The sequence below is a fragment of the Chiroxiphia lanceolata genome, chromosome 2 (genome assembly GCF_009829145.1).
Source record: "Chiroxiphia lanceolata isolate bChiLan1 chromosome 2, bChiLan1.pri, whole genome shotgun sequence".
Lineage (NCBI taxonomy): Eukaryota > Metazoa > Chordata > Aves > Passeriformes > Pipridae > Chiroxiphia > Chiroxiphia lanceolata.
In genome coordinates this window covers 103,609,212-103,633,376 of record NC_045638.1, presented here as the reverse complement: position 1 = coordinate 103,633,376, position 24,165 = coordinate 103,609,212, and the positions used below count along the sequence as shown (strand labels likewise).

At 36.9% G+C, this 24,165-nt stretch overlaps 1 protein-coding gene across 2 annotated transcripts in view; it reads right to left on the bottom strand.

Moving 5' to 3' along the window:
- LTN1 (listerin E3 ubiquitin protein ligase 1) overlaps positions 1–24,155 on the bottom strand; it is a 30,584-nt gene extending 6,429 nt beyond the window's left edge. The window contains exons 1-23 of one of the 2 annotated variants that reach the window (XM_032679758.1): positions 23,233–24,155; positions 21,404–21,607; positions 21,010–21,108; positions 19,799–20,029; positions 18,818–18,870; positions 18,216–18,396; positions 17,404–17,577; positions 16,137–16,327; positions 14,658–14,802; positions 13,101–13,886; positions 12,619–12,660; positions 11,245–11,437; positions 9,261–9,500; positions 8,123–8,276; positions 7,702–7,852; positions 6,788–6,989; positions 5,720–5,879; positions 5,445–5,549; positions 5,042–5,184; positions 4,208–4,343; positions 2,964–3,108; positions 1,249–1,462; positions 737–974 (exon numbers count right to left, since the gene is read on the bottom strand). In XM_032679758.1, coding sequence (XP_032535649.1) covers positions 737–974; positions 1,249–1,462; positions 2,964–3,108; positions 4,208–4,343; positions 5,042–5,184; positions 5,445–5,549; positions 5,720–5,879; positions 6,788–6,989; positions 7,702–7,852; positions 8,123–8,276; positions 9,261–9,500; positions 11,245–11,437; positions 12,619–12,660; positions 13,101–13,886; positions 14,658–14,802; positions 16,137–16,327; positions 17,404–17,577; positions 18,216–18,396; positions 18,818–18,870; positions 19,799–20,029; positions 21,010–21,108; positions 21,404–21,607; positions 23,233–23,274 — 4,229 coding nt within the window. In that variant the 5' untranslated portion in view covers positions 23,275–24,155. Of the gene's footprint in view, positions 1–736; positions 975–1,248; positions 1,463–2,963; positions 3,109–4,207; positions 4,344–5,041; positions 5,185–5,444; positions 5,550–5,719; positions 5,880–6,787; positions 6,990–7,701; positions 7,853–8,122; positions 8,277–9,260; positions 9,501–11,244; positions 11,438–12,618; positions 12,661–13,100; positions 13,887–14,657; positions 14,803–16,136; positions 16,328–17,403; positions 17,578–18,215; positions 18,397–18,817; positions 18,871–19,798; positions 20,030–21,009; positions 21,109–21,403; positions 21,608–23,232 lie in introns of those variants that run through there. The other variant, XM_032679759.1, reaches the window with a different exon arrangement.
- Positions 24,156–24,165: the final 10 nt, after the last annotated feature.

Sequence of the window (24,165 nt, the reverse complement as noted above, 5' to 3'; positions counted from 1 at the left end):
TTTGCTTATCGATGTCAATATTACTGATAGGCAATAAAATAATGGCAATTTTTCCTTAACAACAACACAATCTTTAAGAGACATGTCACCATTGCAAAGGTGGTTCATGAGTGACATGAATGAGCATGTAGCCTTGCTCAGTTCTTTTCCAGATCTCTTACATTTCCTGAGACATGCTAAAATAAAATAAAATTCTCTATCAGAATAAAGCTATTGCACATACTATTTTTCAAATTCTGTATTCTCTCTTTAGGTATTAGAGATATCCAAGAAGTTCACAAGAATACTACCTATTTTTATTCATTTTCTTAATGCCTTATCTAAATTAGTGAAAATAAAAAGGTCATACTATTTAATGATCATGTCAGATGCCAGTCAAACCTGGAACACTTCAGTTTACATTTTAGGATTCATTTGGGGGTAAAAATAAATAGCTTTACAATTATGATACTGATATCTATCTAACTATGATACAGAAAATAAAATTGTATCTTCATGTACTGCAGTAAAATTTCTCAGTATATATATTAAGTCTGCTTTTACAATTAAATTTAGCATTCATAACTTTATATAATGTTCTCCAATATAGAACACAAATTGCCCGGTTAAGAATTTTCGCCCGTAATGGAACATGGTTTTGCTAAACATGCAGCTACAAGTGCACGTTCTACAGCACATTTAAAAAATAAAGGGTGGGGTGAGAGGTGAAGGAAGTGCGAAATTTGTTGATTCTTACTTATACAGCATGTGGTAGACAGAAATCTGTACAGGTCGAGCCCGAAAAAGCAACAATGGAGACAATGTATTCAGTAGAGTCTGGAGTTTATCTGGAAGATTTGTTTTCTGGCCTGCAACAAACTTCGGTGGCAGTTTATGGTTCAACAACTGGTCCTTCGATATGTAAGTTAGAGCTTCACCCAAAGATATTAACACAGAGTTCTGAAAAGAACCTTCTGATGCATTTTTGGTTTCTCCTATACAAAACAAGACAAGCCGTGATGCAAAACGTGTGGATGATATCACAAACAAGCATCGCTAGGAATAACTCAAACTGCACTTAGCAGCACCCATCTAATCTTAACAATCAGTAGGTTAAGTGCAATTACTTTTCTAATTAGCATGTAAGTGTTAAAAAATCTGAGTTTTTATAAACTATATTGACATAATATTCCTATAAATTCAAAAATACAGCCCATTCAGTTCTATTTCAGAACAGCCTGGCTATTGCCCTCTTTGCCATATACTTGCCTGTGATTTTCACCAACAAAGGTAACAGCAAATTGTGAATTCCCTCAGAAAAGAATTCTTTCCATTCACTGATCAAGTTCTTAGGGAGATTTTCAGTAGTTTCAGCAGCTGCAGCTTCAAAGTAAGCACTAAGGGCAGATGCCAAGTCACAACTAACACAGGCAAAAATCTGCACAAGCGGGACATGATAAAGGGAACGGTTTTCACTTGTTGTCTAGGAGGAAATAAACAAAGAGAAAGATTTCTTAACCATAAATTTGCTTTAAAGTATGCTTCACATTCCCTGTCTACACCAGAATGCATAAGTTCAAAGAAGATTCAATTGCGAGGACCATTTGAAAATTATTTGGGGTGGTGGGCTGTGTTTAAAAATGTAAATTATACTCTAGTAAGACTTCCTGAAATTAATTTCAAAGTCTCATCAACATTTAGAATCCTGGATTGCTTCCATTATATAACCTTCTTTATAATGACAGAAAGAAAATTCAAACAACACCTGGAGCACTTGTGCAGTCCAATGAGACAAAATTGATCTGTGAAGTGCTTTCACTATTCTCTCTCAAACATAAAAGCTTTACCAATATCATATTTGCATTTCCAAATTGCAAAAGGGAATTGACAACACGCTATTAAAAACTAGAAATTATTGAAGTGGCTGTTAGAAGAATATTTCTTTTCCCCCAACATTTCTTCTTTTTTTTTTATTTTTGTTCTTACTAGTTCCCCCAAAAAGGAATATCATTATAAATTAAAAATATTCCCAAGCACTTAGCCTACACAAGATTTTCACAAAGTTTGTTATTTGTTTTTTAAATCTAAAAAAAAAAAAAAAAGATAGTTTTGAGGCACATGCAAGAATGGTCACATGGAAGTTTCCAGCCTGCCCTTCTAAGTGCACAATAACAGAGTGAGAGATTCTGTATCTTTATTTGCTTAATGAGGAAGTAGTCAGCTGACCACTGACCTGTTTCCTAGCAGCGCTAGAATATAATTTTGATATTTCATGTGTTTAGTTAGACATTGAAATGCAGATACTGCTTTTTATTCAGTTAATTTTTATGTGTCATGTTAGCCTTTGGTCTTAAAGGAATATTATTTTTCAACACAGAGATCTACAACAGCTGTCGTAGCCAGGTGGGCATCGGTCTCTTCTCCCAGGCAACCATCAGTAGGACAAGAGGGCACACTCTTAAGCTCTGCCAGGGCAGGTTTAGGTTGGATATTAGGAAAAAATTTTTTACAGAGAGAGTAATCACACATTGGAATGGGCTGCCCGGGGAGGTGGTGGATTCTCCATCCCTGGAGGTTTTTAAGATGAGACTGGATGTGGCACTTAGTGCCGTGGTCTAGTGACCACAGTGGTGTTGGATCAAGGGTTGGACTTGATGATCTCGGAGGTCTCTTCCAACAAGATCAATTCTATGATTCTATGAACAGACATATTTCAAAATTATTCTCCAATTACCAATGACATTATTAAATATCATATTACTTGAAGATTGAGCTGATTTCATCTCCATATACAGTAAGAAGCAGGAGAGTATAGCTTTTAAACTACACATGACCTTTGTCAAAGCCCAACACACACACTTTATGCAATTCTTTTTAACGTTGTGACAAATTTTTGTTGAACTGAGATTACAAGTGTCCCTGCCATATGCAGGGAATGATCAAAAAAGATAACCACATCAAAAGTGAGGATGCTTGCACATTACCTCTAACCAAGCCAGCATGGAGCACATGATGAAGTCCCACTCATTATCGGCCAAAGGAGCTGTGGAATACTTCAGCAACAAAGGAAAGTAACGGATCATCTCAATGTTCAAACCAAGCAACTGAGCACTTGTTTCTTTCAGATTGCTGTAATAAAAATACAGCCAAAGCTTATGTACCTTCATGTTGCAGACATGACTATCTATATTCTTGCCTTCACTCCTCCTCTCATGACAAATTAGTCTGGCACCACCACACTTTGCCCTATGTGCTTTTGATACTCTGTCTATCAAAGGTCAAGTTCTACATTAGCTGCCAAGATAATATTCCTAAATTACAGATTCATGAATTTCTAAAATTCACACATTCGCTCAAGTAGTATATTTACATAACCTATGAAATTTAGCAATTTCAATTAAATCAATGCAAGGAAAATAATAATTTTAAGTTAATAATTTAAGAAAAAAAATATAAGCCCTCAAATCTTCAAATACTGTACATTATAAGTGTCCAAATATTGTACATTATAAGTTTAGATTAGATATGGGTGAGGCCTTGGCACAGGTTGCCCAGAGGGGCTGTGGCTGCCCCATCCCTGGAAGTGTTCAAAGCCAGGTTGGATGGAGCTCTGAGCAACCTGGTGCAGTGGAAGGTGTCCCTGCCTCTGGCAGCAGCATGGAATGAGATGAGCTTTACTGTGCCTTCCAACCCAGGCCACTCTATGGTTCTATGATTATTCTGAGACTTTGTTGCCAGGATTTTTCTCACTATTGTCAAGACAAATGAATGTTAGTATATCTTCACTCCTTGCTGGAAGCTTTTCAAGTTACATTTTTGGGTCCAGAATTTTAAAAGACAGACATCTAAGTCTGGTATCCAGGTTTTCTTCCTGCTACTGAAATAAGCAATCAGAATTTAGAACTGATATCCAGCAACACTTACAAAAGTTGGTCAGTTCTAAATGCTTTCGAAAACAGTTGACATCTAGGTGCATTTAAATAACTCCTTAGTTTCCCAGTCTTCAGCCATCCAGGTAATTTTCTGCAGTATGAGTTATTAAATACCTAAAGACAGGTATATGAAACCAAGGGATGTAGTTCTACAAAAGTTTAAATATGTAATAATAGAACAGTAGATGGCAGTTGTAATGTACAGATTGATTTTGTCTGAGTTAATAACTAGTCTGTATTTTTAAATGCTTGTCTTAGAAATGAAAAAAGCCAAATTATCTCCAAGTTGCACCCACCAGCTAAAGAGAAAGCTGTCCTCATTATCATTTTTCCAAGATATTATGATTTTCAGTATTCCAGGTAGTAGATGATCACAATCAACACTTCTATCATTCAGGCAGGAGTTCAAAATGGAAAGACACCCAAATGCTCCTACAATACAGTAAAAATACATATTCAATAGTCTTAATTATCAAGACAAAACAAATGTTAAAATGTGTGTCAAATGACTGAATCATTTTATTTGAATGTAACATTAACATCATAAGACAGTTTGGATAATACCTAAGTTTTCTTCTTTGAACATGTAATCCACAGATGCCATTGTTAAATCAGAAATACTATATCCAACCCAAACTTTAAAAAAAAAAAAAACAACAAAAAACCATCTTCTAGAAGATTAATTGATAGTTTATACAATTAACAAAAAGGAAAAATTGTATGTAAATGGTGAAAGAGTTCTTGCCAAAGCATCTGAAGACAATGATGACACTGCCAGTTGACAACAGTAATATTTTTGCATACTATGTAAAGCCTAAATGCTTAACTGAAAACTTTGATATTTACAGATGTGTTTAAATAAGATAGACCACACAAGAAGTACAACAATATCAAAATGCTTTTAACAATTCAGCCTAAGTCCTTTAGTTCCAATTTTGTACCAGGCAGTATAGCTTATACTTTCTGAATAAAGCAGAAAACTGTCTGAAAGAAATATGCAACTGAGAAAACATTTCTTTCTAGAAAAAATAATATTATTATAGTTAAAGCATTTTACCTAAAAGCAAACATTATTACAAAATAGCATTCTTAAATTCTAATGAACTAGACTGAGGTAAAAACATACTCACCATCAGTGCTGGAAAGATCTGTCTGTGTGCATGTCATAAGTTTAGCCACACAATGGAAGACAAGTTCTCTCTTTTCTTCCTCAATTAAGAAAGGTGATAAACACTGAAGTGTATGCAATCTGCCCTCTGTTAATGGCAGAAACCTATTAATACAAGCAAAACATCAAGAATTAAATGAACTCAAAAATTTAACTAGAAAACAAAATGTAAATTGTTTCATAATGATCTAATATCCTCTGATGTAACTAATCCCACACACCAAAACGCAGTCTCACTTTCATATGCCACACACATATATCACTTAATTTTCAGTCTTCAGTAGTCATTTGTCAGAATAAGGATTATTTAACATTATCAACATTCAAAACAAACTGAAAGTTTATAGGCAGCAGTATTAAGATACCCTTCTGTTGTCTTAAAAAGTTCTCTCCTCTCCCAGGATACAGTGTTTCCTGCACGGATCACTTTAGCCATGGTTAAGGACCACAGTCTTCCATGTTCCTCTGATCTTCAAAGAAGAGGAAAGACCCTGGTTAATATATACAGATGCTCAGAGCACCACAAAAGCATTTGGATGAAGTTTGAATGAACACAGAGAAGGAAATATAGTGGCACTTAATACTCTATACAACACAAAATGTGAAGACAGAGTTAAGAATTTACTTGTATTCAACATACCTATCAAATATAGTTTGCTGAAGGCTAGCTGTATTACTTAGTGTACTGAACTTCTTGTATGTGATGTGCATCTCTTCTAACATATGAAGATAGTCCAGAAGCAGGGAAGGAGGATTCTCTAGTTCTTCAATCCATTGTAAGGAGTACAGCAGTTCTGCAACTAATTAAACAACAGAAACTGTTGTTTACAAATGACTGCTGAATATATTCAGTGCATAAGCAAGATGTTTCAAGTCAAGTTTTTGTTGGGTTTTTTTTAATATGTTTTTAAGGCATTAAAAGTATTATATTTACACACAATCTCAGGTGCTTCAGAGCATGAACTGGATATTTGCCATTGTACCATAAAATACAAGAAAACAAAAAGCTACAGTAATCTGTTCTAGATATTCAAGAAATTTAAAGCAAATCAAGCAAGCATGACTCCTCTCTATTCTCCTCCTTTTTTTTGACATATACTTCTTGCAGACAAGACAATCAAGATCTAAGTCCAGAAGAAAACCCAACAAATTTGATGACAAGTGCTAGCATGTGGTTCCTTCATTAGCTTACAAAGACCCACACCAAGCAATTACACTTCTCATCATGGTGAGATTTTTGGAGATAGAATTGTTAATTTCATTTGAGCACTCTAAAAATAAAAAGAAACTACATTCCACCTGGTGGAATTAAGAAAAATTGCTGCCTCAAGCTATATTTACATTATGGCTAAACCCTCAGGGCAGGGATACAGTTCCTCTTGACCACTCATGCCAATGCACTGTGTGTTTTGGCAATGAACAAATCTGAAGCTCATTGAAAATTCAAACATCTCCCAGTTGAAAGTTCTGTTGAGGTAGGATGTATATAATCAAAAAAGGTCCCAAGGATATAAACACTACACTTGTACTACTTACACTTTAAAAAGAGACCTGAAGAAAAAAAAAAACAAAACAAACCAACAACAAAAGGTAAAAGGATAATTTCTCATGCCTGTATGCCAGTCTTTAACTATGCATTTCTAATTATCAATCCAGGTTAAAACTACTATAACATAAAATTCCTTTAAGTTTTACCATTGTAACTTACTTATATTGTCAATTTTCTTTCTTTCAGCATCATCATTTCCATGGACTGCAGCATTTTCCAATACAAGAAGCACCATTTTACTTAATAAGGCTGAAGTACACAAATGGCCTGGAAGTTTAGTTGTGTCACACAGCTTGACACTTGATCCCAGAGGTTCACAATTCATACTAAGCCTTCCTTCCAAAAGAGGTTTGTGTATCCACTGTAATATGTGCATAAAAAGAGTCTGAACAAATAACTGGCATTTTAATAATGCACAGAAGAGCTATGATCTCTTTAATCTTGAAAATTCAGAATTATTAAAAAATAACCACGAAACATATAAATTGACAGCAAAAGCACAATAGTAAGGATGACCCGTCCCAGAGTATTAAAAAACCTAAATGCACAGCAGTAACTTGAAACTGCCTTGCTGCTTCAGAAACAAATATGTTTCTTTAGAATTGTACATATTTTACAAAAAATACTAGGTTTACTGAAGATGGGTGGTTGGATAGGAAATTTATGTCCTTCCCCACTCTCTACTATAGGTATGTCAGCATTTTGCTGATAGTCAGTACACCATGTTCCTCTGCAGATATTGGCGTCTTTCACAAAATTGATCTTTTTGAAGAATTAAAGTACATCTTCACAACGTACATTTTGTCAGAAAAAACTCCAGAATTTTTAAGCAAGTTGCTGGTGTTCCATGCAGAAAAGGGTAATTTTGATTTTCTCCAGTAGTACTGGAATGCATCCATAAACATAGAGATTTTGTCCTTTTCACGGACAGAGGCTGAAAAGAACCTCTGCACAGACAGATGGATATTCAGAACTGCAGTGCCATGTCAGAAGAAAGAATGCTTACCACCCTAAGGGAGAGAGGCTTGAGGAAAGATTGGCTACCCCATGCAAGCCCATTATCATTTCCATACCTCAGTAGATAGAGACTCATGCAACTTCCCCCACTCCGTTTTGTGTGGTGTGACGTGCTCAACAAAAGCTCTCACAAGGTATCCAGACTGTCCATCAGCTTCCATGAGCTTCGACAACAAATCACTGACTGCAGAGATCAACGTCTGAAGACTGAGAAAAGGAGAAAACATTGCAAACAAGTTTGGCACTCTCCAGTAAAAGCAAGCTGCATATTCTACATTGATACAGTGCTCTATGTGTTGTACCAATGCTCTATACCTGTTGTACCAGTGGTGGTTTTCTGTTCTGCCCACGACCTTCAACATGCTGAAAAGTCTTTCAGTAATACAAATGACCATTAAATAAAAAATGGTATAGCACTGATCTTAGTTGGTATTAGAGAACAACATATTATGAAGCAGACATGTGCATCCCGATTACCTTTTAACATCCAAAGAGGAAGACTGAATTTGATTCTTGACCCAGAGTGCAGCTTTAAGCAAAAAGGTACTCTGTTTGTGTGTGCTCTGAAGCTGATGCACAAGTGAATTTACACCAGACATCCAAGTGTGTTTTAATTTGCATACAAGTAAATCTATTGTAGGGAAAAGAAAAGAGAAAACAAAACAATAACAAATGGACAAGAAGACCACCACAAACAGGTAAACTCTAATTACAAACTACAGCACACAGCATGTAAATCTACATGGACAGCATGTCTAAAGGTCCTTGAGTAGGAAAACAATTCTCTTTTCTATGTGGTTACATGGAAAAACTATCAAGGGCAAATATACAGCTCTCTTGTTGTAGAACAATTTTAAATTAACTATGACACACAGGTAAAATTTAATTTAATGGAGAATAAGTGATGTTCCTGTTGTCTACTACAATATGTCCACATGGTCTTCAAAACCACAGATCTTTTTACTGAAATACTGAACATTCACAGCATCAATAGCCATTTGCAAAGCAGCAGTGGTTCTCAAGCTAGTACTTCATTTCTATGACAACTTTGAAACACTGTATTTATTTGTGTTGATGTCAGTAAATGCATGTACAAATTTATCACTCTCAAATTCTGCCTTCAAAGAACATAAATCAGGATCTCAGTCTGAACATGAGATGCTGCTAAAGAGAGAGGTATGGATCACAATTTGTCTGGGCAACTTAACCAATACAAATGGTTTCAGAATAAATACATGTGTCTGAAGTGATTGCACACATTTTTTCATAGAATCCCTACACTACAAAATGAACAAAAAAAATGCTCATTTCTTGTATTTCATAGACTTTAAATAACTTACATAACACTCCGAAAAGTGTGCAATATCACAGTCTCAAAGTTAACATCAAAGAAGTTTAAAAATCCATGTAAAGATGTACAGGACTTGATGTTTAGTAGTAACTATGGGCACTGTAAATTAAAGCATAAATTTTTGTATCAGTTACAGCTGCAAGTGCTCAATGTATGTGAATTCGGTATTCTACTACATACTTGAATCCGTTTCATGAAAAAGAAGAATTTAGATGTAATCATCATCTGTGAGAAAGTCTGGCTGAAGTTCTTTTTCTAGATTACCTGTTAAGTGTGTTGCATCCTGCCTCTGAGCACACAGCTGGAAGATGGTAAGCAGCAAGTCTTCTGAGGATGGCATCAGTAAACACCCTTTAACAGAGCTGAAAAAGCTTGAGGCTACATCACAGATGAAAGACACTGATGGTTCAGTATTTCCAGCTTCAGAAAGATCCTTTGCTTTAGATAGAGCTGCCTGAAGTTTATCAATAATCCTCTCAACAAAAGTTTCGTCAATCAATGATTCTATTGGGGAGAGGAAAAAACAGCATGCTTTGATTTCTTGATAAACATGGTCATTCGAAGACGTCATATTACTATGGACCAATTTGGTTAATATTTACTGATTCTGAAACCAAAATAAACTGCAAAGCGGTTTCACTCTAATGTATACATAAACTATCTTATTTCACAGACATCAAGGATCACCCAGCCAAAGTTTCACACTGCCAGTTATCTCCTCTCTAAACCAGCTGAAGCAGCTTCGAGAAAGGTATATAAAATAGAGCAAGTGCAGACTGATCCCTCCCCCTTTTATGCCTTCCTAGCTTCTGACAATCAACTGTGAGCCCAAGATTACACTTGGACTGCATATAATTACCCCAAGTAGATGAGTCTTCTGTGAACATGCTTGGCTCCTTTTTTGTGGGATCCAAGCAGGCCAATCCCATTTATCCCCAAACTCCACAACACCCTGTGGCAATGAGTTCCATTATTTAATTCTAAATTGGATAAAGAAGTGTACTTTTCCCTCAGACTGTTATCTAAACATCTGTTAGCAACTGAGGTTCTTCCACTGAAAGAAACAATGAAAAATTTCTTCCTATTTGCATTTTCCATACAAATTATGATTTTATAGCTCTTTAGCACAACCCCATCCCTAATCACTTTCACTGCAAGTGAAAAATTCTAATCTGTTTTATTGCCTCTACAAGCAGAAGCCACTGCTTGTCTAACCATCCCTGACAGCTTTCTTTGGGCATATTCTAATTCTATCACACTTCTTCTCAAAAGCATACAGGTGAACTAGAATATTGCAGTGACCAAAACCACAGGCAGTATTACAGATACTGACTACATATTCAATGCATTGACTACATGTCACTTGTCCTGGGTTCTTTTCACAGCAGCTCCTGATAACCTGTATTCCTTTTTTACTGCTGAGCACAACCTGCCACTTACAGGGAACCACCACGATGACTGAAGGTCTCTTTTTGAGTTTTAACAGCTCAGAGCCTATCACTGAATTGTTACAGTTACAGTTGGTTCTTCCCTTGTATACTTGTGATATTTACTGGTTTTGGATTTCTTTTGTACTTATATCAGTTAAGCATTCAGTATCACAACACACTGCTACAGGTCTGTGAAGTTTCAGTTTTGATTACTCTGAATAATTTATCAGAAACAATTATCTTCCTTTCAGTATTTATCCTTTTTCCCCTTTAATTCTTATCATCTGATAGGCTACTGATCCATGAAAGGCTCTTTCATTTCCTTCATGGCAATTTACCTTGAGAAACTGAGATAAGAGATTTAAAAAAATTTTTTGAAAGTCCACATACTCTATTTTGGCCTAAATCACTAAGTCAAGAACCACCATAGCTCCTGAAAGTCTCTTAGGCTTCAACCAATATGAATTAAAAACAGGTTACCCAGCAGAAAACGAGCTCAGCAGTACCCCCAGCTCTAGAGTCAGAAAACAAAAGTCACTGGAAAATCAGCCCTATTTGAATCTGAATTTGAATCTGTTCTTTAAACACTGACTTTGTTTAGCAATGTGGACCAAAAAAACAGTTCAGGTATAAAAAAAGAAAGCCCAAAAGAAATAAACAAAAACTTCAAACCAACAAACAAACCACAAGAAGAAAGCCTAAATGTTCCAAATTAAGTATTCTGGAAGATTTCAAATTTTTTCCAACCTTATGCAAAGCATAAGTGCACTTCACTTACGCTTTACACTTCACAAACTCCAAGGATTATACACGCTTACCACTTTTAACGTGCTGTGACAACACCAAGCTCAGGAGGGTCCACCTTTCTGAAGAGGCTGAGTCTGATGAGGCTGCACTAGGTTTTAAACACAGGTGGCACAGATCATCTGCCAGCATCACCAGTCTTTCTCCAAGTGTATCTCCCTTCAGCCAGTCAGAGACTAAGGAAAGTTTTGTTGTGCTTGAGCATGCCTGAATCACGAGAAAATAATTCTAAGAATCCTTTAAGAGTATAGAATCATAGAATAGTTTGGATTGGAAAGGACCTTAAAGATCATCTTCCATGTTCCAATTCAAGCACCAACCCCCCCTGCCACAGACAGGGACACCTTCCTCTAGACCAAATTGCCCCATCCAACCAGGCCTTGAACACTTCCAGGGATGTGGCATCTCCAACTTTCTGGGCAACTTGTTTTTAACTATTATTACTAAGTAAGCATAAGATTACTATGTCAAACCTACACATAGAGTGGGAATCATATCATCTGTCACAAACAATAAGTCTTTAGGTGTTTACATCTGCAAGAATCCCCCCAGCTTTCTTTCTGGTCAGAGACAGCAGCTTATGGCTAGGTCAGACCTCTGCTGTAGAGCAAAAAAAGTCACCTCCTGAAAATGCTTCCTTTTCCTGTTCTTCAACTATAGAGCCCAGGGAATTCCTATATTGGAATTACAAAAATAACTTTTGGATGACCAAGTTGGCTGAAATAAAACCTACTTACAACATTTATAGCACCTGAATTCCTTTAAAAAAAAATGGAGGGTCACAAATCAAAAACATTATTTTGGTGATAAGGCACTCTAAGTTACAAAATCACAAAAACTGAGTATTCCTAAAATACACAGCATGTGTGAGGGAAGATACTGTGGTCTATGCACTTGATTATAAATCAAGTGCAATGAGTTTTTGTCCAAAAGTTTGTCATACACTTCCTATTGCATCCCATGCAATTACTTAAATGTCAGTCTCAATACTGGGTGTGAAAAAATTGAATACTACCTTTTCCTTGTAAGCATCATGTAAGGGTGATGACAGAAATGATCATTTAAGTTACTGGTCTAATCCCCAGCTCCATTCTCTCTAGCTTAGCACGGATAACCAACAAATCAGGAATCCCTCTGGCTCAAAAAGCAAACTGACCAAAAATAGAAGGGATAAAGATTCTTTTGTTTTGGTATCATCATTTCATTTTTAAAACTGTCTCCAGATTTAAATGCATTTAAAACAAACACTACTCTTCAAACTATGGAAATTATAGGTAAAAAAAAAAAAAAAAAGTCATTCAAACGCACGTGAGTCTCAAAGCTAACACCAGACAAATATTCAAAACTACACATAACAAGAGCAAAAAAAAATAAATCTTAAAGGGTACCTTTTGAATTATCTGGAGAAAAATAATCCATTTCAGATCCATCTGAAAAGAAAAACAAATTCCATAATATTTAACAAATTATTTTGCTGAATAGGAAGAATTAATACTATTTTAACTGTTCTGCAGGGATTAAGTAGAAGTTGCTAAATTTCAGTAACAAAATCAATAAGGGATTTCATTTAAAAGAAGGGCCACCAACGACTAGTATAAAACCACACTGTATAAAGAAGTAAGAGCAGAGAAATTCTGATGTTCCTTTATTTTAATGATTTTTACCATACAGAAAGGAACAGACGTCATAACTTTCACCCCAACACTGTCATGTCAAGCTTTCCTAAATCTACCTTCCTTAAATTGAGCTTACCCAAGTTCATGTAGAATTTTTTCTATTTGACAGTGCCAATATAAGATTATTAATGAACAACAGCCCACAAAAAGTCATGACTTTGATAAAAATTAATGACATAATGTACAAGTCATACCTTTGCTAAATCATCAAGAATGATTTTCCTTTCTTCATTACTGTTGCAACAACGAAGCACGCTGTATAAAATATCAACTAGGAAATGGGTGTCTTTTCTCCAGTCTTCTTTCAGCCAAGTTATTAAATTCATATACAGAAATTGTACAGATGGACTTCTGTTATGAGCTTTCATTTTGTTTTGGGATTCAGCTTGAGCATGGCTGGCATCATTTCCCTGCTCTAAAAGTACTTGGAAAACTCTGTTTGAGGAAAAAGAGTTGAGCAGGGCAGAGAGAAATTTCAAATGCTGTTCTGACTTCTGTTCGTTGACATACACAATGCTCAGCTCAGCAAGGTTGCAGACTAAGTTCTCTAAAGGTTCTTTCCTTAGATGTGAACTATGCTGCAAGTCAGCCTGTATTTCAGAGTCACCTTTTCTCACTTCTGTGAGCTTTCCATTCTCTGTGTTTCTTTCGGATTCATCCTCGTCCGTAAATCTGATTTTTAGAAATTTTTTGTTGTTTGGTTTGGTAGCACTCTTTGGATTCTGAAGAATTTCTAGCATACCAGATATGGCAAACAATGATTTCTCATCAGCATCCAACCTATCAACATGAAGTACACACATTTTTAAAAGATGGTCCCAAAAATTTGACAACAGTTTCTGGAAAACTTCATCTGTGCCATCATCACTGGAGAGTTCTGCTTTAGCTTCCCAGGAGCTCAGCATTTCTGCTATTTGATAAAATAATGGTCCACTTTGTAACGTGGGCTCCTTAAGAACAGCACTGGTAAAAGGAATTAGCTATAAAGAAAAAAAATTATTAAAGAACAGTGATCCAGTTAAAAAATCATTTTAATCTTTGTCATGCCACAAAATTATATAATTTTGAAAAACATTGCAGAAGCAATTCTAAAAATACCGGAATTACTCAAGCTCGAACACTTGAACACTCATGCTTGAAAATATACAGGATGGCTTTTCTTTCCTTAAATATAATTTAAACTGCACAGTTAAAAGGATGATTCTATAGGAAGAAAAAAAACTACTAAATTCAGTAACATTATTTTTGTTACCCATGGTTCTCTACAACTGCCTGAAAGGAGGTTGTAGCAAGGTGAGGGTCAGTCCCTTCTGCCACATCTCAAATAAAAGGACGAGAGGAAACGGCCTTTAACAGCACCAGAGGAGGGTCAGACTAGACATAAGAAAAAAAAATTCACTGAAAGAGTGGTGAGGCACTGGAATACATTGCCCAGGGAGGTGGTGAAGTCACTGTCTCTACAAGTGTTCAAGAGGCGTCTGGACGTGGCGCTTGGGGATGTGGTTATGGGGTAATTATGGTGGTACTGGGTTGATGGTGGAACTACATGGTCTTGAAGGTCTCTTCCAACCTGGGTGATTTTGTGTGACTTTTTTCTTTTAAAAATCTAGGGAAACTTTCAACAGAGAAGTAAATCCTCACCTAAATTTCACATTTTTCTTTAACGTTATTAACATATTAATAATGTTAATTAATAACAACGGTAATCATTAAACGTGCGCACAAAAATATTCCATATTTCTAATAAATACCTGGTCGGATATAAGCATTTGATGAATTTGGGTTTGGTCATCCTCTTCTATTTTCTGTAGCACAGCAAAGCACAGACACTCCATAAATGCAGTTATAATTGCTGAACTTTCTGAAGGGCTGGCTATTGCCCGCTCACTTGACAACCTGTGAGAGGCAACATCAGAGGGAGGGCACACTCAGGCAACTGTGCTTCCAAGAAACCCCATATGAATGCCATGAATATACCCTCTGTTATGTTGTTCTGATCCAGACAACAGCAATATGGGAATATAGGATCACAGAATCATTTACAGGAGTCAGATCAAAATAAATTCAAATTAAAGAGTCAATAAACCCAGGAAATTAATATAACTTATATTAAAATAACTTGTTCATCCAGTCTTAGCATTCACAAAGAAATATCTATGTAAATAGAGGAACCAGATCCAGTCAGGCATACTGTCACATGCTTCAGCTGGCTGTCAAAACTCCTTTGCAATTTTCTACACACAACATAAAGGTTCAGAAAGTGTCACTTTCTGTTATTACAGATAAGAAAAAGAAAACAAAGCCACCTAAAGCCAGTTACCCAGTAACCCGTTTGAGCTTGAAAAACCAGAATTCGTTTGCTTTTTAACGAAAATTAGATCACAGAAATTACCAGAGAAATATTACAATCACAGAATATTCTGAGTTGGAAGGGACCCACAAAGATCACCAAGTCCAGCTCTTGAGTGAATGGCCCATATGGGGATCAAACCCACAGCCTCGGTGTTATCAGCACCACGTTCTAACCAACTGAGCCAATCTCAGGGTCATCATTTTACTACTGGTAATAACATTTGATACACTTTTCAAAACCAACCCATACATAACTCTCTTCTCCAAGAGCTCTGATACAGGCCACACCAACATCAGTTGAGAACTGATTTTTGTTTAAATAAATGGCATTTTAGTCTTTCATAACATAATTTCTCTACGCTTTTGAGTACACAACACACATGTATCTATTTAAATTAGATTTGACAGAAAGTTGGTTTTGATGCATTTTAAAGGCAAAAAGTGATAGCAGTTTAAATCCTTTAAAAATCAGTATCATAAGAATTAAAGTTCCTGCATACAGGAAATTTCACTATCACAATGCTAATCCCCAATAACCTCTGTAAAAATTATACACTGGTGAGAAGAGCCTGATTCTTAAGAGTCACTCCTAATTTTAAATTAATTTCTCATTGTAAAATTTGTCACGGAATAAACACAAAGTTTTGACAAGGAAAGGTAAGAATGCTTTATATAAGGAAGATGTAATAAAATCAAAAGGAAAGCTGAAGGTTTCTGATGACAGGAACAGGCACAAAGGACTGACTCTAGTTTTAGACATTTAAAAGAATTTTTAAAATATTATTTTCATTCATTTTTAAAAGCTTGAAGAAGATTAGTTCTCTTATTTCCAAATGTAAAAGAGACTGATTCCAAATAAATAAATTTGTGGTTCATACCCTTGAATTAAAGAGCCGAAAAAAGTTCTGAAATATTCCAGCTTCGGTTTCATAACAGCAGGAGGTACCTTGCTAATGAAGGGCAAGAGGTTGGGGTATATAACAGTAGCCAGCCCTCGTCCACCTTCTCGAAGCACTGTCCATAGCTTTGGCAGAACTCCCTTTTTGGCATTCACATGACTCCAACAGTCCTACAGAAAGAAATTCACTTTCTGTAAATCAAACAAGAATATGTTGCCTCAGAAGAACTCCCAAGCTAGACATTTAACCTACCTCCCCATATCGTAGCTGAAACAAGTTACTGTAAAATTTAAATTCTCTTAAGTTATTCTCTTTCCAGTATTTTTTAAAATCACTTTCTCCCTATTTCAGCTTGTGAATTTAAGAAGTTAACACGACAAAAATATTTCTGCACTGTTTAAAATCAACTGACCTTCCTTATTAGCCAACTAGAATCAAAGGCTTCTCTTTAATAATGCTTTCATGATGCTTCATGAAAGTCATCATTGTAATTAGCCCAGTATTTAATTTTAAGTTCTCATTATCAAGTGATACTGACTTTAGAAGCATCACTCACTTCAAAACTCTCTTCAAAAATTTCCTGATGGTTACAAAATACTTTGGCACTTTCTCCTCCCCAAAATGTTTTGCCATCTGATCTATTCTATTTATTATAATACTCAGTATAGTTCCAGATACCTATATTTATAAAAGGCTGAGCAAAGATTGTTTGGGGGTTTTTTTTCCACACAAATTGTTACAGTTCATACCAGAATTACAAAAGAGATCTTCATTATTAAGGTCTCAAAACATCCCAGTCTATGGCAACACCTCATCCTGCTAATAAATTCAAATCTGGTATTTCACTTAAAATTCTGTCAAAAAAAAAAAAAAGGAAAAGCTATAGAACCCTTAAACTTGAAGGGGAAACAAATAAACAAAAAATGCATTGTAGGTCATTTTTTTAACTGTCTTTAACCAAGAAAAAGGTTTTAAACATTATTTGACTTACTAGTAACTACATTTAATGAAAGGGATTCAGGTTAATTCAATTAAACTCATAAAACAACTCTAATTTTCAAATACGCTGGACACAATAAAGTTACACTGAAATCCTGAGGAGAAAGAAGGAGTATGTAGCCTTGAGGAGTCCATGTCATTAATCATAAAGAAAACCCAGTCAAGCCCTTCTTCCAAATTCTGTACAGAGAATTTGGTAAAAAGTTAAGTTCAAGGAAAATATCTGCCTCTTAGTTTTCCCCATTACCTCAATAGTGGTGATAGCATAAAGTACAGCTTCCCAAAGAGCAGGACACACCACTGCATCGCTGTCATCAATGCTCAGAAGAACAGCAGGACAAACCCTTGGTGCTTCAGCTCTCACCAGCTCAGGCAAGTGCTGGCAAAAAGCAGAAATCAGCTCAAAGAAAGCTGAGCGAACCTGACAGAGACCACAGGAAAAAACCCAAAATTTGTCACTACATGTAGTTTATAACATTCCTTTTAAAGTCAACATAACTTACAGCATCTGGTCCTCATATTTTATCATATCAGCAAAGGTTTAAATATTATTAAAGAAAAATAAAGCAATTATTAAACAGGCTTATCAAATGTTTTAAAGCAATTCGTTCAGTTGTATTTTAATATACTTCTCAAAAGGCATTTTTTCCCAAAAGCAACTTGAAACTTGTTAAAAAATACTACCTCATCAGTTCATCACTCTGTGCTCTACTGGTCTTAGCAGACTAAAGACCAATAAAATGGCTTAAAAATTGAAAATCCCAAAGCACTAAGAACACAATCAGTAAGCTGACAGAGTTTGTATCTTTCAGATGAATTTTAAATGATGGCAGATTGCCAAGAAGTAGATCATGATGATATAGAAATAACCATTTGGTCTGCTGGGTAAATTTTACAGCAATACTGTCTATTTAAGGCCTAGAAATGTGAAGGCTGTTTCAAATATAAGCAAAGTGCAAAGTTCATTCTTGTAGAATACAAGTAACTAATACTTCCTTAGGTTAAGTGTATCACCTTTAACTAAAACCAATCAAAATAAAGAAGAAATTAAAAAGTCACCTGTGGTATGTTGTGTTTGCTGTATTTCCAAAATTTGTTTTGGGACACAAGTGACATTAACTTTTCCTCTGATGAATGCATCTCTTTTTTGGGCAACATGTTAAGCAACTTTTTTAAAGCTAACAAGGAACAGGTCAGAATCCGAAAAAATTTGGCTTCCCTTTCTTCTTCTGGTACAGTTCTCAGAAGGCAAAACAAACAAAAAAATTAAAGTGAACGACAAATAAATCAGTAGGCTTCGCAAGTTCTTCTAAACTAAACTGTCTTCAGGTTTTTTGTGTTCTTCTTTTGATTTCAGGTGCTAGCAATGTGAATACATAAACTTTCCATAGGTTCTAAACTACATTATGAAGTGTTTGAAAGAGTTTCAAGTCATCTCATATTCTGCCTAAGCACAAATGCTACTCCTAAAACAGATGAAACAAGAATTAGATAACTGATAACACTTTCAAAAGCATTTAAACTTAAGTCCCAAAGAAAGTCACTAGGAACTGGACTCAAATAAATACTCTGCCTCTTGAAACAAAACTAAATCCTCCAGGGACAGAGAACCCAAAACAGACCAAAACTTAAATCATACACATTAAAGCAGGCAAACATACTGGGGGTCACTGAGTGTATCAGCTGTCTCTTTCAGAAGGTGATCTTGAAGTACCTAAGGGGAAAAAACCCAAAACATATAAACACAAAGAAATGCAATATTTATATGTGAACAATATAGTCCGTACATTACTCAGAAACAGCTCTACAATAAAATTTCCCAACCTCTGAGCTGTCTATTTTAGACAAGCTAGTGAAAAAGAAAATAATTTAATTGACTCATGGTCAACATAGTAGCTGTTTGAATTAAACCTCCATAACACTTTGTAAGTTGCAGCCCTGTGCCAGTGTGCTTCTGCTACAAAGAAGCCAAACTGAGGAAAACAAAATTAGTTCCGTTTGTGCATGATGGGCCAGCAATACAATCTTTTACTTTTTTAATCCAGTCAATTCAGTTTCATATAAAACTGGCATAAGAGGATTAACCTTAGTCATTACTAAACTTGTAGAGGCTGAAACACTGCTCAGCATTCTTTATTCCTTTTTCACTGCAGCTGAACTACTCCAGCATCTTTATTCCATCTGTCAGTAACATTAAGTGTTGACTGAGCATCACTACACAGAAATGCACACAAGAAAAGTCACTATTCATTCCTCGGTGTTCATCACAGTGTTCTTATTACCATACTCTTTTATATCTATTTATATAAGTTCTTCCCTGTGAGGGTGGTAAGGCCCTGGCATGGGTTGCCCAGAGAAGCTGTGGCTGTCCCACCCCTGGAAGTGTTCAAGGCCAGGTTGGATGGGGCTTGGAGCAGCCTGGGATAGTGAAAGGTAACCCTGCCCATGGTAGGGGGGTGCAACTGGATGATCTTTAAGGTCCCTTCCCACCCACACTGTTCTACATTCTCTTCACAGGATCAAAGTTTCAGGTGAGAAAGAAATTTAACAGTGAAGAATGGATGGGAACAGGATGAGTTTTAAATTTATAATAATAGTTGATATATACAAAGCCTTAAAGAAACACAAAAGTATAAACTCACATTAAGAATTTCATCTTTACAAAACACTAAGGCTTCAGGCTGTTTGCTTGAAGGAAAAGCTTTTTCAAAAGCTACTTTTGCAGCAGAAGCAGCAGGAGAGTAAGTGTCACACTGAGCAATCAGCCAGTATCCCATGATACTTTTTAAGTAAGGGGCTAAGTGTTTTTTTACTTTAAGAATCAGTTGCTCAAAAGATTGCTGAGTTGCTTCTCGAACACGGCGATCATGATCCTGTCAGAATAAAAAAGAAAGATAAATGTTTGTTGGTTTAAGAAATGCACCTTTGATGACAGATACTTCAAAGCAGAGGTGATGATTAAAAAGCCATTTTTGTGATTAATTGGGCTACCTAGATTTGAAAATACACACCGATGACAATAAAGTCTTGGTATCCCTAGGTATGGGGAGAGCCACAACTTAGTAACATCATATTCCCAAAAATGTTGTACACTCACAGTTGTAACCTTTTCCCAATATCCCCAACTACAGTATCTGTTTCCAATTTATACAAACATTTAACAGAAAGACAAGAGGCAAGAGAAACAGGAAACCTCGAAGACATCTTTTGAATTAGAACTACCATAAGTCTACAGAAACACTGCATCATTATTGTTTGCATATGAATTTACAACATCATGACTTTCTAGGCTCTTGGCTCTTGAAAGAAACACTAGGAATTGCTCTAATGGATAAGAAATAGTGACCCATTCTGTCCCATATCATGTTTTCAAGAGTAGCCAGTCCAGAGAGTTTAAAATGTATTAAATATATCAAAAAATTATTTATTTTCTGGCTACACATGGTCTTCCATGTTTGGGTTTGGTTTTGGGGGTTTTTAATATTAAGTCCCAGGTCAAAAAGATTTATAATTATATTAACTAAACAGTCTCTTTAGCCATGCTAGAATGTACATAAAAGAACTTTTCCTGAGAAGAAATATCCTACCACCTTTTAAACATAAAGATCTAACAACAGATATCTACATCAATGAAACAAAGCCCAGACACCCAAAAGTTCAAGATTCCACACACTGCCAAAACTGAAATATCTCCATAATAAAGAACAATAATTTCCTTCAACTTCATGTTTTTCCTAGAACAAGTTAGTAATTCTGACAAAGGTAGATAACATCAATAAAGACCACCTTGGAGGTTGTTCCAGAGAGAGGAAGTATACAGAGAAGTTTCTAATTTAAATACTTCAGTACTTACTAGTGAAATTTTACAATAAATTCTTGGCCAATAAGGAAGAACACCTTTAACAACTTCTGCTTCTCTTTCCTTGCACATTGTCCCAAACTCTTGCATAGCCTAAAATCAAAATATCAAGAGAATGACTTAAGAAGTCAGACAGATATCTTCTGTAATTTACCAGCTTATATCTGAAACTGCAACTCTCTTTTTAAAAAATCAATTCTATAGAGATAACTGCATGATGGACCTTCCTAGAAGTTATCCAAGATAACTTCTGAATTGCAATTCTAGCAAATCTACCAATATGAAATTAATATTAGTTATGTTCACATATTCCTCTCCCATCCTTAAGAAAAGTGTATTGTTTTCCAATTAAAAAAAAAGAATTATGGGAGACAAAGGACACGCTTACTTTTAATTTTGTTGTGATGTCCCTTTTAGAAAGTTTTCGCAACACCATTCGGAAATCGGCATCCACAAGGCTGTCTATTTCCTCTGCTCCTTGAACTGCAGGAACATATCCTAGATCACTCTGAGATGTTCCAAAGCCAATAAACCCAGGCACTGTTCCACGTTCTTTGGCAAGGAGCTCTGCAGCTCGGCCGCTGCTAGAAGGCTGACAAAAAACAGGGACAGCAGTCAATTATGTATTTAATTTTATTTTGCATGCCTCATGCATTTGAAATGATGATCCTATTTATACTGTATGATTAACCTTCTAATTAAAATAAAGTCTCACAAACAAAAGGCCACCTATGCTTTGAACATAGAAGTTTGACCTAGAAAATTATTCTTCGCTTTAGAGTCAAGCTGAGAAAGTTGGGGCTGTTCATTTGGGAAAAGAGAAGGCTCTGGGGAGACTTCCAGTATCTGAAGGGAGCCTACAAGGAAGCCAGAGAGGGACTCTTCATCAGGAACTACAGTGATAGGACAAGAGGGAATGGCTTCAAACCGAGAGTAGGTTTAAATGAAATATGAGGAAGAAATTCTTCCCTGTGAGAGTGGTGAGGCAGTGGCACAGGTTGCCCGGAGAAATTGTGGATGCTCCATCCCTGGAAGTGTTCAAGGTCAGGCTGGATGGAGCTCGGACTAACCTTGCTCATGGCAGACAGTTGGAACTAGATGGCCTTAAGGTCCCTTCTAAACCCAAGCCATTCTGTGATTCTATTCCCTGATTCTATGAATCAGCATTCCCTTTTCTCATAATCCATGATAACTTATGGAAAGTTTTATTGGATTTATACACACATAAAAAAGCATAACAGGAAAGTCCTTCTGTAAGCAAACAATTTATTAAGAAACTATTTATCCTCCTTCAATACTTTCATTTTTCCTAGTTCTTCTCATGGGTTAATACGGCTCCCAGGAAATGCTATTTGTATCACTGGGAAAAATAAGAACAGATACACAAAACATTCTCCCAGTAACAAAGTGGCCAAAAAAGATTTAGAGGAATGAAGTAAAGGGTGCATATGTAACAGAATATAATACCAGTTAGCATTACAGTGTGTGTTTTCGAATTTAGCATCTCTTCCAGTTTGCCCCAGTTGCTCACTGTACCACTGGTTCATGTTTATTTCCACCATACTCCTTTGGAAAGACTGCCCCACCACCGACTGATGCTTTAATGTCTCTGTGATACCTCATATTCCAAACACCTTTTACTTCCTAACGGCAGTTGCAGTTTTGTGAGCTTGTGGGGTTTAAGTAATCTTTTCTGAATGTGATCCCTCCACTATTAAGGACATGCTGCACTGTGTTCCCTAGTCTTCTCCAAATCCACAGAGGAATTACAGAACCTGAACACAAGGTTTCGCACACATCCTGAGCGAGTGCCACATAGGACAGATTTCACACCACCACTGGCCTGGTGGCAAGACAGAGACACCAAAACAGGTGAATTCTAAGACTTTCCACAGAAAACCACGTTGAACTTTGCTGAACTCAGACCCGTGGTGATTCTGTAGTTACGTGCCCCTACCGCCGCCCCTCTCCGTACAAACACCACGGCAACAGCAGTCACACGCCCCTAAGCACGCCCCAGGCCCAGAGGTGGCCCCGGCTACCGCCACCGGACCCGACGACCGCGCCGCCTCCCCGCCGGAGCTGGGCCTCGGCGGCCCACGGCAGCCGGAGGGGCCGGCCCCGCGAGCCCCCGAGGCCCGGGCCGCACCGCCCTTCCCGGCCCCGCTGAGCGAGGCCCCCGGGGCGGACGTTCCCCGTCCCACGGCCCGCGCTCACCCGCAGGTTGCCCTTGGTGCGCTGCTTGTTCTTGCCCCCCATGGCGGCGGCGGCACCGGGACGGGCCGGCACCGACAGGGAGCGAGCGGCACTTCCGGGGCGGGACCGGGGCTGACGGGGACACCCTGGCGATCAAAAAATCCATTGGACAAAAAAAAAAAATCCATCGATCTCAAACGCGCGGAGACTTCGAGCGTCCCGTGGCGCCTCTACGGACCTGAGGCCTCCTCGTACACTTAAAAGGACTCTGGATTTGGGAGTTTCATCCAGAGGCAAAACCGCACCTGCCGAATGACGTCACTCCGAAGTATCGCTACACATTTTACTGGATCTGTATAGAAATATTTAATCAACATTTATTAAAAATATTTAATCCAAAGCGACCAATCTGTGCTTTTTCAGACATGGGATTTAGATACAGTATCCATAAAATCAGGATTAACTGGTACAACTTTGTTGAAACTGGACTCAAAAACACATGCAGCATAATGCACTTTATATTACAAGAATGAAAACTTGTGAACTCAGAAGGCTGAGGATCATTTCACAGTTTTGGAGTGCACTGTAAGGGAGCACGTCCTTGATTCTTCATCCTTGTTGCTTCTACACAAATAAAAATAAACTCTTCAGCTACAGATGTAGTGAAGCCACCACAGTACCTCTTACCTGCATACACACTTGTACCTACAAAAAACTCTTACACCTTAGAGTAGGCATCCTAGCTCAGCTTCTTAGCATATGCAAGACTCTTGTAAATTTGCTGCCTCCTTTTGTTTGTTTTTAAATAAAATATTGATCTCGTGGCTTAATAAATTTTCAGGTAGGAAGTAGATGATTGTTACAAAAAAGTCTTTGTGTAGTGTATGTAAACAGTAGCAATTAATGTAAACATAACGTTTCCCCTCCTGAGACATCCACACTGCATTTTTGTAA